This window comes from Portunus trituberculatus, chromosome 40, assembly GCF_017591435.1.
Source record: "Portunus trituberculatus isolate SZX2019 chromosome 40, ASM1759143v1, whole genome shotgun sequence".
Taxonomy (NCBI): domain Eukaryota; kingdom Metazoa; phylum Arthropoda; class Malacostraca; order Decapoda; family Portunidae; genus Portunus; species Portunus trituberculatus.
In genome coordinates this window covers 23059472-23074471 of record NC_059294.1, presented here as the reverse complement: position 1 = coordinate 23074471, position 15000 = coordinate 23059472, and the positions used below count along the sequence as shown (strand labels likewise).

Sequence of the window (15000 nt, the reverse complement as noted above, 5' to 3'; positions counted from 1 at the left end):
CTTTTGCCTCCCGTGGTCACATTTTAAGGAACAAGTGGTGCGCCTGTCAGGAACTTGTGAGGCGTGGAGTGGTTCGTGTTGCGGTAACCTTCCGTGATCCCGTCCCTTGAAGGCTTAATGTGCGGTGTCGCGTTACGTGTGGATGAGATTATTCTTCAGCACATGTCGCCAACACGCACGCAATTACGAGTACTCACGCATACACCAGTGAACTGAAGACCGATACACACTTGCTCATGCTCCCACGCGCGCACACACAAACACGCACACACACACACACACACACACACACACACACACACACACACACACACACACACACACACACACACACACAGAGAGAGAGAGAGAGAGAGAGAGAGAGATGCAAGCGAAACGATGGTGCAGTGACTATCTATTACAAAAATAAATTCATAACTTGAATGTAAAGGTTGCGATTATAGAATTTGATTAACTATTACGCAAGCTTTGAAATTAATGATGCTGATGATGAAAAGCAGCCTGACGTAATGTGACAGGTGAACTGATGGTTGATACATTCATGCAGAATACACACATATATATGAGTGTAGTTTTTCATGTTAAAAGTCATACATGTCCCGAATCATGCTGTGAGCTGTGTTGACATGCGCAATTGTAATGAACTGACTGAGAAAAAAATTGTTAGTACCAGTATGAAATTAGTAGATGCCGCCACAAACAAGTGTTGATAGCAGTGACACAGAGTAATGAACTTTATAATGATGCGGAAGTAAATAAAGGCACGCCATGTAGCAATTCCAATTAAAGGCGTTATCACCGCATGCTATGTTTAATAACTAGGAAGTTTGTGATGCGAAAACAGAAAACAGTACGAGGAACAACAATTTCTAGAACAAATCCAGAGTATTTCAGAAAACATTTGAACTAGATGACTGACATTTCATATTGAATTGAGTGTTCATGAAACAGAAAGAAAAATCGAACCTTATTGAAAAGAAATATTGAAACCAACGCTGAATTTTATGAAAACAATGCATTATGTAAGAGGTTTCCCATGAATATTCCATTATTGAGATTTTTTTTTCTTTCCATCCTCCTCCTTTCCTTTCAACGTCTGTATAGCATTAAGAACATCCTCACCTTTAAGCTCGTCCCGTAAACCTCGTTAGCCATTATCGCCTAACGCATTTGTGAGAAATTCAGGGGTACCTTAAGTGAAAGTTACTTGTGACACTCTTGCTGCTCTTCCCTTCCCAGCTGGCCATGTATGCAGCATTACCACTTGACATGGTGAGTGAAAGCAGAAGGCTCGATACTGAAAATATATGATCTCTGATGTAAATGTATCTTCCTTTTTGTTGTTATTTTTGTTGTTCTTTTTTTATCTTGTTCTCTCTCTCTCTCTCTCTCTCTCTCTCTCTCTCTCTCTCTCTCTCTCTCTCTCTCTCTCTCTCTCTCTCTCTCTCTCTCTCTCTCTCTCTCTCTCTCTCTCTCTCTCTCTCTCTCTCTCTCTTACATACTGATCCTACCAATTCTGTTCTCCCTCCAATGGTATATTATGTCCTCCTACTCTCAAGCTTTATTTCAAATCCTTTCCAAATTACTAGTTTTATTCGACATTATTTTTTGAGAGAGAGAGAGAGAGAGAGAGAGATCTAGACACACACACACACACACACACACACACACACACACACACACACACACACACACACACACACACACACACACACACACACACACACACACACACACACGTAGAGACAGAGTCGGGAAGATGAATGGTGCTATAGGAACAAAAAAGAAGTTGAATAAAAAAGAAAGGAAGAAAAGAAAGAAATCTACTCACAGACACACACAGGGACAGACTGACGGGCAGACACGCACAGATGAATTAGATCTCTCTCACTTGTAACAGGAGTGCTTCGCTAGAGTGGTAAAATAGAATGGTATAATATCAATATAGTCCTCTCTGTGCTGAATCTTACGGCTGGGATTCCTCCTTCCGATTAGCAGAGAAGAGCGGTGGTGCTGGAAGGTGTAGACAGAGGAAAGATTCTTACGTACGTGGAGTGTGGTCAGGTATACTTTCCTGATTACATTTTCTGTTTCCGTGTGTGGGCTGGAGGGGAGGTGGATGTCTTGTAGTTTTATTTTGTGACGTCTTTTGTAGTTTTGTAGTTGTGTTTTTATTTTCTAAGAACGTGGATATTTATAATTTTCTTTCTTTCTTCCAGGTAAGAAGAGATTTATGCCTGCTGTTCTTGAGTGTGAGTAATAAGGCTTATTTCTTTCTTTCTGTCTTTACGTCAATGGCTGAAAAGTAGTACATGATGAGAAAGATGATTCATGAAGTAAAGAATGCAAAAAAAAAAAAAAATGTAATGTCAGGTACAGTTTTGTGTGGTATCAGTGTAAGAGGGATCTCTCTCTCTCTCTCTCTCTCTCTCTCTCTCTCTCTCTCTCTCTCTCTCTCTCTCTCTCTCTCTCTCTCTCTCTCTCTCTCTCGGCTTATAAATATAGAAACATTCATACACCCATCTACACACTCACACCAACACACCCGTACACGTTCTCTACACACACACACACACACACACACACACACACACACACACACACACACACACACACACACACACACACACACACACACACACACACACACACACACACACACACACACACACACACACACACACACACACACACACACACACACACACACACACACACACACATCGGTGAGCTCCTTACACTACCGTTAGTAAATAAATTAAGAATATGTCAAGTATCAGAAAAGGGATATTTCTTATTGGGTTTTAGAGAGCGAATATAAATTGTGGTGCAGTGCGAGTTGTCATTGGGATCAGAGCAGCGATTGATGTCCCGAAAGCCGCGGGCGGAGGGGATTGGCAGCAAACCATATATCCGATACCCGCGGTCTGCTGTGTTGCTGGGTCCACAAGATTCGTTTCCGAGTGGAATCTATCACACTCCCGCGTGTGGCGCCTCGCCCTCGGGACTCGTGCGGCTCGGCGACGACCAAGTGCAATTCACGGTTCCCCGCACAACGTCGTCGTTGCCTCCCACCTCGCAGCCAGCGGTGAGCCAATCCAGTTATCGAATACCGATTACCAAATCCCTTAAGGCAATTGAAGACTCACGAAATCCAAGGATAGGCGAATACCCAAAGACTCCACTCTTTGTGCCATAAGACGGATTGAGTCATGCAAATATTTTACATTTCTTATTGTTAACCTGCATTTGTTGATGCCAATAACACAATATGATGGGTAGCTGCAAAGCTAACTTCCTTATAGCACCACAGTAAGGCAGAACTTTTTTAAGCTTAAGAGTATTTTAGTGATACAAGAATGCTTTACATTATTTTGGGGCGACTTTTTCTTGATACAGCAGATGCAACATGTTCAGTCAGCTTCAACAAAACAGCCGTAAAACTTCAAGTTCATTCTGCAAATCTCAGGGCGTGGAGGAAGTGATATGTGTACCGAAGACAAACTTAAGAATCATCTAAAACATGAAAGATATAAAACTTGAACACTCAAGAAAGAAGATAAAAAAAAAAAAAGACTGGACATGGACAAGAGCTTGAAATGCATGGAACACCATGTTTAAATTGGCAGTAACTTACACAGACAGACAACTGACTGACAAACAGCAGCATAGGAACGATAACAGACGGCTAAGTTAGGGCCCAGCGCTGATATCAGAAGCAGCTAGTCGCTCCTCCAGGCACGTCTCGCCCCAAACTTCGAGGGCTCCACAGTTTCTCTTTGAGTAGTGACTCTCAAACACCAGACAGAGGACACATAGTCAGGCTGGCCCTCTCTCCCACCTAGAGAGAGAGAGAGAGAGAGAGAGAGAGAGAGAGAGAGAGAGAGAGGTTGTGAATAGGAAGGTTAATACATAGATTAGTGAGACATGGTAAGATTTGCCTCACTTCTATCTTACTCCTCTTCCTAATTTCTTCTGATCATTTCTCTGTTTGTCAGTCTACGTATCTAAGCCTATGTAAACCTTGGTACATTTCAATTGGTAGCACGAGGCGTCCTTTCAGTTCTCACACGTATTTGAAGTATAGTAATTTGATACAGAGTTCCGTCCTTCTTGCTGCACTGCTGAATGGCTGTTCCTGACGGAGAGCAGTGCCAGTATCTCCAAAATCATACCTCCTATCCCTGGTCAAGACTTGGTGAGGTTATTCCCCTGAAACAAGGACTCCTTCCTGGCTGGCCATGTCCACATGTGTGTTTGGTGTTTCTTCATATGATTGATTCGTGAAGTCTATGCATCAGATTTCATCAGTTTTATTTTCATTATTGCATTGTAATTCTCTCTCTCTCTCTCTCTCTCTCTCTCTCTCTCTCTCTCTCTCTCTCTCTCTCTCTCTCTCTCTCTCTCTCTCTCTCTCTCTCTCTCTCTCTCTCTCTCTCTCTCTCTCTCTCTCTCTCTCTCTCTCTCTCTCTCTCTCTCTCTCTCTCTCTCTCCATCCCTGAGACCGTGCATGATAATGTAATCCTGGTGATTGCAAACACTCTTCGACACAAGAAAGATTGATGGCCTCTGTAAAAATGTGACTTTATTGTTGGTTTCTTTACACTAACATCTGTGAAGATATTCCAGTCTGTATGTGTGAATGTGTGTGTGTGTGTGTGAGAGAGAGAGAGAGAGAGAGAGAGAGAGAGAGAGAGAGAGAGAGAGAGAGAGAGAGAGAGAGAGAGAGAGAGAGAGAGAGAGAGAGAGAGAGAGAGAGAGAGAGAGAGAGAGAGAGAGAGAGAGAGAGAGAGAGAGAGAGAGCACGCATTGTTTAAGCTTAATCTGTAATAAGCTGCACCAGGAAGAAATGTTTGTATAATGATCCAAAAATGATGAGAAAATATCCTGATGTTCCAGACGACGCGACGCACGTCCTTCACCTCTGTAAGCGGGTGGTGTGATCAGGAAGACCGCAAATTACACCGGAATAAAAGCGCACTGGTTACACTGGAATTCGAGGCGGGTGCCACTTGTGTCTTACATTTATAGCAAGTAGAAGACTGAATAATGACCGAAAATAAAGGTAAAAATTCAAGTTGAGGAACTGAATGCAGACTAACGACGAGCAACCAGGGATCTGTTTGCCATGCCTGAGTCTCGTATTTACATTGAAACACACATAGTTGATAAAGAGTCAAGGAGATTTTTAGAGGAAAAAGAGAATATAAACTACAGTGTATGTACTTATCTCTTGTTTCCGTGGAAGAGTCTGAGTGGTGGTGTGGTGATGCAGAAAAAAGGGTGAGAGAGAGAGAGAGAGAGAGAGAGAGAGAGAGAGAGAGAGAGAGAGAGAGAGAGAGAGAGAGAGACAGCGGAGGGATGAAGTGGATGGACGAGAATTTAGAAGAGTAAGATGAAGGAAACTGGATGGAAGGAAAGGAGGAGAAAAAAAGAAGAAGAAGCGGAGGGAGAATTAAAAAAGAAAATGTACCTGCTATTTTTAATACTTCTCTAAAAACAAAGAAGAGAATCCTTTTTTCATCATTACTACCCAGGATCATGTTTGTCATTAAAACCAATACGGCCTCCTCAGCCACCACCACCACCACCAACCACCAACCACCATCACCACCACCAACCTTCACCACCACCACCACCACCACCACATCGATAACAACAACAACAACAACAACAACAACGACAAGTATTCATGACCTACCAGGAAATACACCCTGGCACGCATCTCTTCTTTTTTTCTTTTTTTTCTTTTCAACATGTCTTCTCTCTCCATCCTGCCCCGAAAAACGTTAGTTCCTGCAGCATCAGGTGGCTCGTATCCCTTTTATCTCCCACCTGAAGGACGGAGGGAAGAGAGAGAGAGAGAGAGAGAGAGAGAGAGAGAGAGAGAGAGAGAGAAAAGGCGGTCAGGAAGAGAGGGAAGGTAGGTAAGCAATGAGACAGGAAGGGAAGAGGGGGAGGTAGGGAGGGGAAGGAAAGAAAAGAAAAGCTATTGAGGAAAGAAAAGGAGAGAATGTTAATTAAGAATAGAGTACTGTCAAGTCTTTTCTCTGACCCAGCTCAACAAAGTGACGTTTCAAATAAACTGGTGAGGAAGACTATATTTTTTGTTTTTCTTATATATTTCTCTCTCTCTCTCTCTCTCTCTCTCTCTCTCTCTCTCTCTCTCTCTCTCTCTCTCTCTCTCTCTCTCTCAAGGTGAGTTTGGCCAGGTGAAGGCAGAGCGGGTGTCTCTTCTTGCGCATGTCCTATGGTGGTGGTGGTGGTGGTGGCGGTGGTGGTGGTGCTGGCGCTGGCAGTGTAGAACGTCGCCAGTCGCGCTGTGGCTGCGGGTTTGCGTGTTGGTTCTCTCTCTCTCTCTCTCTCTCTCTCTCTCTCTCTCTCTCTCTCTCTCTCTCTCTCTCTCTCTCATTACTCTCAGTCGTTCAGTCACGCTTCAAAGTTCGTCGTGATATTTTCTTAATTTCCCCAGTCAAGTTGTATAACTTCGAAAACAAACTGTATCGCCGGATTGATTGTTGGAAATTTGTTTCCTTGTAGATAATGAACTTGCAAAGTTTGTGATGAAAGTTTGAAGTATCATTTCGTGCGTTGATCGTGTGTGTGTGTGTGTGTGTGTGTGTGTGTGTGTGTGTGTGTGTGTGTGTGTGTGTGTGTGTGTGTGTGTGAGAGAGAGAGAGAGAGAGAGAGAGAGAGAGAGAAACACTTATGCTCCAGGTGCTTGTAAAATACAAAGTAGTAATAATTCTTTTTCGTGCAACTGCTTCAGCACAAAGTCTGTTTCACTGGCGTGGGAATAATAATGTATCAAGAATACTTAACAGTGACACCGCTGCACCACGACACTCTGCTGGCACAGCACTCTGAGGCGTAAGTGGAACACGCAGCACGCTGAGACGTGCTACCATGAACACGTTACAACTACGGGCTGGCCACTCCCCACGTTGATATTGCTTGACTGCTTTTGAAAATTGTTTTTCTCAATATTACTTTGCCGAATATTTATCAACATCTTGGTTGAAAAAAAATGTTATTAATGAAATGCGACGATGAATATTTGTTTCAGTAGCCATTCGTATGCTTCACTTGTTAGAATATGCGAGTGGTCAGTATTGAGCGTGTGGTTCTGTGTTCACTCCGACGGATTGTGGCACTGCACCCATTCCTTCTATCCTCGTCTCATTCTTAAGAACCTCCGCCATTCGCCACGTTGTTACTAACCTTACTGTGTCAACTTGCATCCACTTCACTCTCGGACTGACTGTCCCTCCAGACTCTGCACCGCCTGGCCTCTTCTGTAGCAAATTGCGATTGGATAACGAGATTGTGCACTATTCCACCCCAGACACCATAGAGTTGTCGCTGGAATTAGTGGCAACAAATTAAATATATTTGAAATAAGTGGTGACTCTAGTTATTACAAAGATTGTACCGTTAATGAAATTATGATTGTTCTTATCATAATAATGAAAGTTAGTGGTAACTACATGAGGAATGCTAACAATAATAATGATAGTAATAGTAATAGCACTATTACTACTACAGCTAATAATAATAATGATAATAATAATAATAATATTAATAATAATAATAATAATGATAATAAGGATAGTCATGATTATCAGCACAATAGAAATTATAAATATTGATGCCAACACCAATAAATAATAAGCATGTCAACAGGTTAAAACGTAGTGAAATAAATTTTATTCGGTGATCTACAAGATTAAAAGACTAAGCGAGAGAAAAAGGCAGAGGGAGAAAAGATAGAAGACTTGTTAAGAGTTATAAAGCTGAGGAAAAAATGAATGACGTATGAACATATTCATAAAAGAGACAGCGCCCCCACCGAGGACCTTAAAAAAGAGCGTGTGAAGTCTCTCTGAATGGACAAGGAATGGCACTGGAATTATTGAAGAAAAGCGAGTGTAGTGGAGTGGCTGGCGGGGCTGACGCGGGCCGGGAGCAGGGCGAGGCGAAGGGAGGCGAGGCTGAAAGCTGGTGGTGTCGTGCTGCGGTAAGGAGCGGTAATAGAAAGATTCCTGAACTACTCATGATCGATTCCCTTTACCATAAGACAAGATGAAAGTAACTTTTTCATCAGAATATTGAGTTTAATGGAGAATATGGGTGTTTGAAGCGAAAAGAAGATTGTCAGTCAGGTACGTACAGTTGAGTGACAAAATAGCATGGAAAGAATATCATAACATGTGTTGGAATTGCTACACGGTGGATTCCGAAAGTTTCTCTCTGCGTGATTTTGTTTTTCCACTTTCATACGAACTGTGTTCTCAAACGTTTTGGCATCTTATCTCGAGTGGATGTTGTGATTTTCAAGGATGTTATAGTCGTTCTAGTGATAATTTGGTAAGGCACCTCCAGTGGAAAAACTGCTGTTGAGAGCCCGACTAGTGAGCTATGAATACAGTCCTTGTGAGAACACAGTGCGTCTCAGAAAACAAGTTTATAATTCACATTGTTTCAAGGAAATATCAACATAACTGCTGAATTTAATTGGACGACATAATTGGAACAATTTTATATGTATATATATATATATATATATATATATATATATATATATATATATATATATATATATATATATATATATATATATATATATATATATATATATATATATATATATATATATATATATATATATATATATATATATATATATATATATATATATATATATATATATATATATATATATATATATATATAGTTTTTGTATGGTATCCGTAATTTAGTGGAATTTTTTTCGGCATTTTTAGCAACCTTTAAACAAACTTTAGTCCAACCTCCACTGCAGGTGGAAAAGAAAAAAGACAGTTTTGCGGATTGAGATGGAAAGAAGAGAGCGCCGTGTAAAGCCCTTACCGGACTAATGAGATGTGCGAGGGAATAATTCCAGTAGAGGCTGCCGTGCCACGTGAATGTATGGTAACAATACAGTTACTTAATAATTGCACGTGCCGAGCGGTGAGGAAGGGAAGGGATGGGCTGTAAAAGAAACTGCTATAGTATGGAACATAATTATAAGTGGTGAGGGAGATAAAAGCCGAGCTTTGGGCAAAACTCCTATAGCATGGAATATATTATTAGGGAAAAAAGTGGGAGTTTAATTAATTACATATGAGCCAGCCCTTGTTGCCTCTGCTGAGGGCCAAACTGCGAAATTTGGTCACGCAATTTGGGAAGGTACGTAGTTCAGAGCAAATATACGGCAAAGAGGAAAGCGATGAGTCGTAGTACGGTGGAGGCGCAGTGGGTGTTGAGATAGTCTGGAATGGTGAAGCACTAGAATAGGTGGTAAAGTTTGATAATAGGAGTGTGTATGTTGGTGAGGCATCGTCCGTGGCAGAGAAGAGCGTGTAAGTCTAGGCGGAAGCGAAGTTTTTTTTTTTTTTTTTTTTTTTTTTTTTTCATCATCCTTTGTGTGTGGAAGGTGAAGGGGGAGGCGTATTGAAGTAAATGCTAGTATATATTTGGTAAAAACTTGAGTGTTAGAGTGGATGATTATGCCGACTGTTTTGTACGGGTGTCATGCTCGACATTAAATAAGAGGCTTAGAAGGAGAGTAATGTAGTTTTTGGCAACAATTTTTGAGGCAAAGTGGGCGTGGGGTGAAGCGTGTGTGGGACGAGGTTTGTGTGAGCAGCAACATGTGAATTCCGTGCGTGGGTCGAGATGTGTGTTTGGCAAGGTAATCTGCGTAGCTAGTCCAAGGGATCAACACTGGGCGTCTGCTCGCGGGATACTGGTAAAACCAGGTTTCCGGAGGCTTCTGTAGCCAGTCTGACGAAGTGAAGAACGGGGAGGATATGTTCGGCCACCGTAGTCCTTCTGAATGAAGCAAAAGTGAACTTATTAACTACGTCAACACAAGAAATCTCGCCTTTCATATTTGTCAGTAATAGCTTCAATGATTTTTCTGTTAAACCAAATTATAGCCATCTCCACTAAAGAAGCAGATATTGAAAACTCTTGAAGGCAATACTTCAAAGAATGTTTTCTTATTGGAAAATTGTTAGTTTTTTTATTCTAAAGACTTGCAAACAATCTAAAACATCAGCTTGGTCTTTCACTGCCATGAACGTAAAAACATCGGATTTATACCCAGATGTCAAGACATTCAAGATAAATAGCTGAAGAACAGGAATCGCAAATAATACGCCCTTGACCATGGACACCGTTATTGAAGGACAAAAGCTCTTGGTAACGAATTGTATTTGAAAATTACAAAAATGTAAAGCCTGTAGTTCTGACTGCCTCCCCTTAAAGCAAACCTGTGGCTCCTGATCTCCCTTTCACGCTGATTGAGGGCAACAGGGCATGACGTGCACGACTGTTAATTTAACTTTGAGTCAGTCAGTAGAGAGAGAGAGAGAGAGAGAGAGAGAGAGAGAGAGAGAGAGAGAGAGAGAGAGAGAGAGAGAGAGAGAGAGAGAGAGAGAGAGAGAACTGAAGCCACAAGAAGGTAAACTAGATTGTCTGATGTCAATTAATGCCTGTAATCCATAGATCGCTGATTCTTTCCAAAAACATAATCAAATTTTTTTATGAATCTTTGGTAACACCTGCATTAAAGACAACTTCAATGTAGGATACGCTCTTCAGTTTGGCGTTACTGAATTGTACATGCAAGGCCAGCGTTCAGCACGCGAGGACGGCTTCCATTATCAACATGTTTCTTGACCTTCACGTCTGATGCTTTTTGGTTCAACACATGACGGAGTCCACTCCAGAAATCGAGTCATGACTTTTTATTCTTAATGCCTCAGCCAATCTCTCTGTCTCTCTCTGTCTCTCTCTCTCTCTCTCTCTCTCTCTCTCTCTCTCGAGAGAGAGAGAGAGAGAGAGAGAGAGAGAGAGAGAGAGAGAGAGAGAGAGAGAGAGAGAGAGAGAGAGAGAGAGAGAGATAAAGGCATAATTTCATAGTTCAAGGACATTACCTGGTGCAGAACTCGTCAACTCTCCCTCTAACAACACCAATTAATTTTAGACTTGCGGTGATGTGTGGCTGGCGAGTGTTGCGCCGGCTGTGTATGTGTACGTGTGGCTTCCTGTTGGCAATAATTCAGTTTAAGGCTTGTTAACAGCGACACAGGCTGACCCCACGATGAAAATGAATTCATAATCATCACTAGTTGTATGCATGTGTGTGTGTGTGTGTGTGTGTGTGTTCTAAGTTTATATACATAGTCATGTGAATTAGAAATATGCAACATGCTGTTACTAATGATAATAATGATGACGATAATGAAAATGACTAATGATAATAATAAGAATAAGAGCCTATAACTGAAAATACAACAACATAGGTTACTTGATGACAACAAACACAAGCTTCAAATATCCAGATTCTGTTTATGAGGGAATGAAAAGAGAATACGGAAGGGAAATATCGCAGCGTAGAAAGTCAAGCAATTTAAAGCCACAGAGGCAAACGAGGCTTATATTTTTTAGAAGGGGAAGGAAAGCATAGACGCAGCACGAAGGGCACCAGTAAAATAAAGAGAGAGAGAGAGAGAGAGAGAGAGAGAGAGAGAGAGAGAGAGAGAGAGAGAGAGAGAGAGAGAGAGACGCCAGTGATTACGTAGGAGGAGAATATAATTGTGAAAAAAGATCAATATTCATTTTTGCATATATTCAACGAGAAAGAAACTAATGAGTCAGAGATGAAGTCAATATACTAGACCTTTTAGCAATAATGTCATCATCATCATAATCATCATCATCATCATCATCATCGTCATCATCATCATCATCATCATCATCATCATCATAACAGCAGGAATGAAGAATGAAGACATGATGGATATTTAATCACTCTCTCCATCACTCTAACGTGTGATTCACCCACGGTCTTTAGGGCCCGTGCTGGCCTCCTCATCGCCAGCTTTTGAGTCGAAGAGAGCCTGGGTTTGATTCCCCCAACCTTTCAGTTTCATGCGTCTTATCTCTCGACTGTATTGAACAAGCTGAAGAGGAAGTCACTGTCCTTTCATGAATGTTTTCTTTCCGTGATTTAGCGATAATTTAACAAAAATAAAATTACGACGAAGAGGAAAAATACTTTATATAAACCCAACTGACTTTCTGTGTGACATTTGATAACGAAGCTTTTTGAGAAACCAAAGCGTTTGAGTATATAAGCTTAGAGATAATAACCAATGATCCAAGAATTTCTCCACTCTGTAGGTAAACATGAGATTTTGGCACACACCACACACACTTGTCCTCCTGACTAGTAACTGTTTGCTCGTCTGTGAAAATCTTTTGGCAAGCTCAGAGAGGCAGGAACCTCAGCTTGCAAAGTGACAGGGGAGGACGTGTGTGTTTGTGTGTGTGTGTGTGTGTGTGTGTGTGTGTGTGTGTGGAGAGTGGGGGGGGCGATGGGCGCGCGTGTGCTTGTGCTTGTGCGCGTGTGCGCTTGCATTTTCAATAATTATCATAACTTTGTTCTAAAGATTATATTTTTTTATTTAGTTTTTCACACACACACACAAAAAAAAAAACTAATAACCGAAAGAGTGCAGCCAAACATTATCTTTACTCAGCTACTTCCCGTCTTTAATTTACAATCGAGCAAAGAGGCACTTATCTAAAACGACTCCAATATTTCGAATACAAGAATTGGGTTCCGGGAAGTGAACATTTTCTGGCTTGTGAAAATTGCCATGCAGTGAAGGTGGGTAAGTAATGGTGTACCAGGGAAAAGAAAAGGAAGTGGAGGAAGGAGGAGGAGAATGATGAGGGGAAGAGAAGGAAGAGGAGGATGAAATGGAATATAATGTAGCAGTGCTTTTCTTTTGCCGTCACTCGGAACTCCAAAACACTACATTTTCCGCAGCAATAGCTCCATCAGATCATAACTTACGAAGAAGCGATATTACACACTGACTTCCACTTGGCCAGGCATCGCTCAAGGAAGTGAGGGGATGTAAAGCACAATGAAACACGCGTCATTTCCACGTAATGCGTTTTTCTATCAACATCTCACATAATAACTGTGTGCTATTTTTTTGTCGTAGATAATCTAAGGTGAACCTGCACGAAAATTGCAGATCTTCCTTGTTAAAGAAGAAAGGAATTGGACCAACACGCGTGATTGCCTCAACAACATGGTGTCCTGACTCCACAAAGGGAAGCATAGAGTGCAAAAATCGAGGTGGAAATTCGGCTTACAGAATGTCAGTACCGAGAATAACGTGGACTGTCTGCACGTCATACTGAAAGAGTGGGGGAGAGAAAAAAACTGAATATACATGCGAACTTAACCCTTTTAATGCAATGCGTGCATGTGGAGTGCCTCGTGGCGGAACTAATGAGGTGGAGGCAGCGCAGCGTGTGATTTCAGCACGAGTACATGATATTTACTTGAGTAATAATGAGAGAGGGAAAGAAGCAATTATTCGTATAAGATTAGACCTTGTCCTATATAGGGAAATATGCGTGAATTGCTTCGTGGTGGAAAGAATGAGCGAAGACAGTCCAGCGTGTTATTTAAGCAGATTTGAGAAATCAGAATAACTGCAGTGGAAATATACTTCACCAGGTTATACTTATGACCCGATGTGTGTGGGCGTCACGACTTCAGGAATAAGAAATTATAGAAGTAGTTTCAAATAAATATCTGTTAACAGTGAGGTAATATCCGGAAGACACGGAACGGCATTAAATACTGTGAGAGAAGTGGACATCGTGAAAAACGCAGGAATCTTTCAGCCCTGAAGGACACAGTGTTCGTTGGTGCAGACTCAGGTGACAAGTGGCCATGGATCCAGCCAAAATATTTCAAATCATTACCAACAGCACGCTGCTAGGTGAGTGTTGCGCCTGCCGGAGCACGTGTGTGTTGCCTGTGACTGATGTGGCTTTTATGTGTAGAATGTGTTATCTGGATAGTTATCTGCATGATATTTCTTTTGATTTATTTTTAGTTACTACTGTTTGTTCTCACTTCAAGAGTATGTTTCAGATCTATTTCTTAGCATTGTTTTGGTTTGCTTATTGTGCTTAATGTTATATGCCGCATCTTTTCACCATAATTTCCAAAGATATCTCCAGAAATCATACTGGTATATTTATCTGTATGTAATTAATACTCACCTTTCTTCAGTGCCTTCTTCCTGTGTAGTATTTCAGGTGTGTGTATTTTCATTCCGTCACCATTCTTAACAACTATTCGTGATGGAAATATACTTCGTTCATGATGCCGAAAGTCTATACAATATCAGTCGATAGAACGCCCCCCCACTTCCCCCACACACACACACTGTATCCCTCCGTTTATCTACTTTTCCGTCTGTCTTCTATCTATCCATATATTTATCTATCTTTTTTTCTGTCTGTCTGTCTGTGTGTCTGTCTGCTTGTCTACCTTGTATCTTTTTATCCATATGTCTATTTATCTATCTCTAGAAAGAATACAGCAATATTAAAACACTTAGTCTCTATCCATTAAAAAATACATTCTTCTGCCTCTGATACTTTACCTTGTGTTAGTAACTACTGTATACACCTCTTCTTCCCTTAAACCTTAATGGAAGGCTTTCAACTTTCTACCTTCAACGGATCATCATTTCCTAACATTGGCAAGTGCATAGGCAACAGTCCTCCCAATTAACTTTCACAAACAGGAATTATAGATTTTCCCTCTCTGGGATTTCCTGCTTAGTTCTCTCTTCCTTCAGTTGAGATCAGTAGTCTTGAGTCAGTCTTGTGTGTGGTCCAATAATTCACATGAATCACAATTTACAACTGCACGGGCGACGAAGTGGTTCTATCCAATATTAGCGACGAATACGAACCGTTGACAGTCCTTGAGACCTCAAGATTTATTCACTCTTTTTTATTTTTGACGGTGTGTGAGCTGTGGACCTGACCATCCAGAGGAACAGATGCTGTGGTGTATTGTTCCCCATTATTGTCTGTTTGCATGCAAGAATTCGTGTTTGTGAGTGTGTATGAGAGAGAGAGAGAGAG

General features: G+C 41.3%; 1 protein-coding gene across 3 annotated transcripts in view; it reads left to right on the top strand.

Annotated features, from left to right (window-relative positions):
• The window catches only part of LOC123515909 (neural-cadherin-like), a 163760-nt gene that overhangs the window by 24790 nt on the left and 123970 nt on the right, over positions 1–15000 (top strand). The window contains exon 1 of one of the 3 annotated variants that reach the window (XM_045274804.1): positions 13693–13838. The exons of the other annotated variants lie outside the window; for them this stretch is intronic. Coding sequence (XP_045130739.1) covers positions 13790–13838 — 49 coding nt within the window. The 5' untranslated portion in view covers positions 13693–13789. Of the gene's footprint in view, positions 1–13692; positions 13839–15000 lie in introns of those variants that run through there. 3 annotated transcript variants of the gene reach the window in all.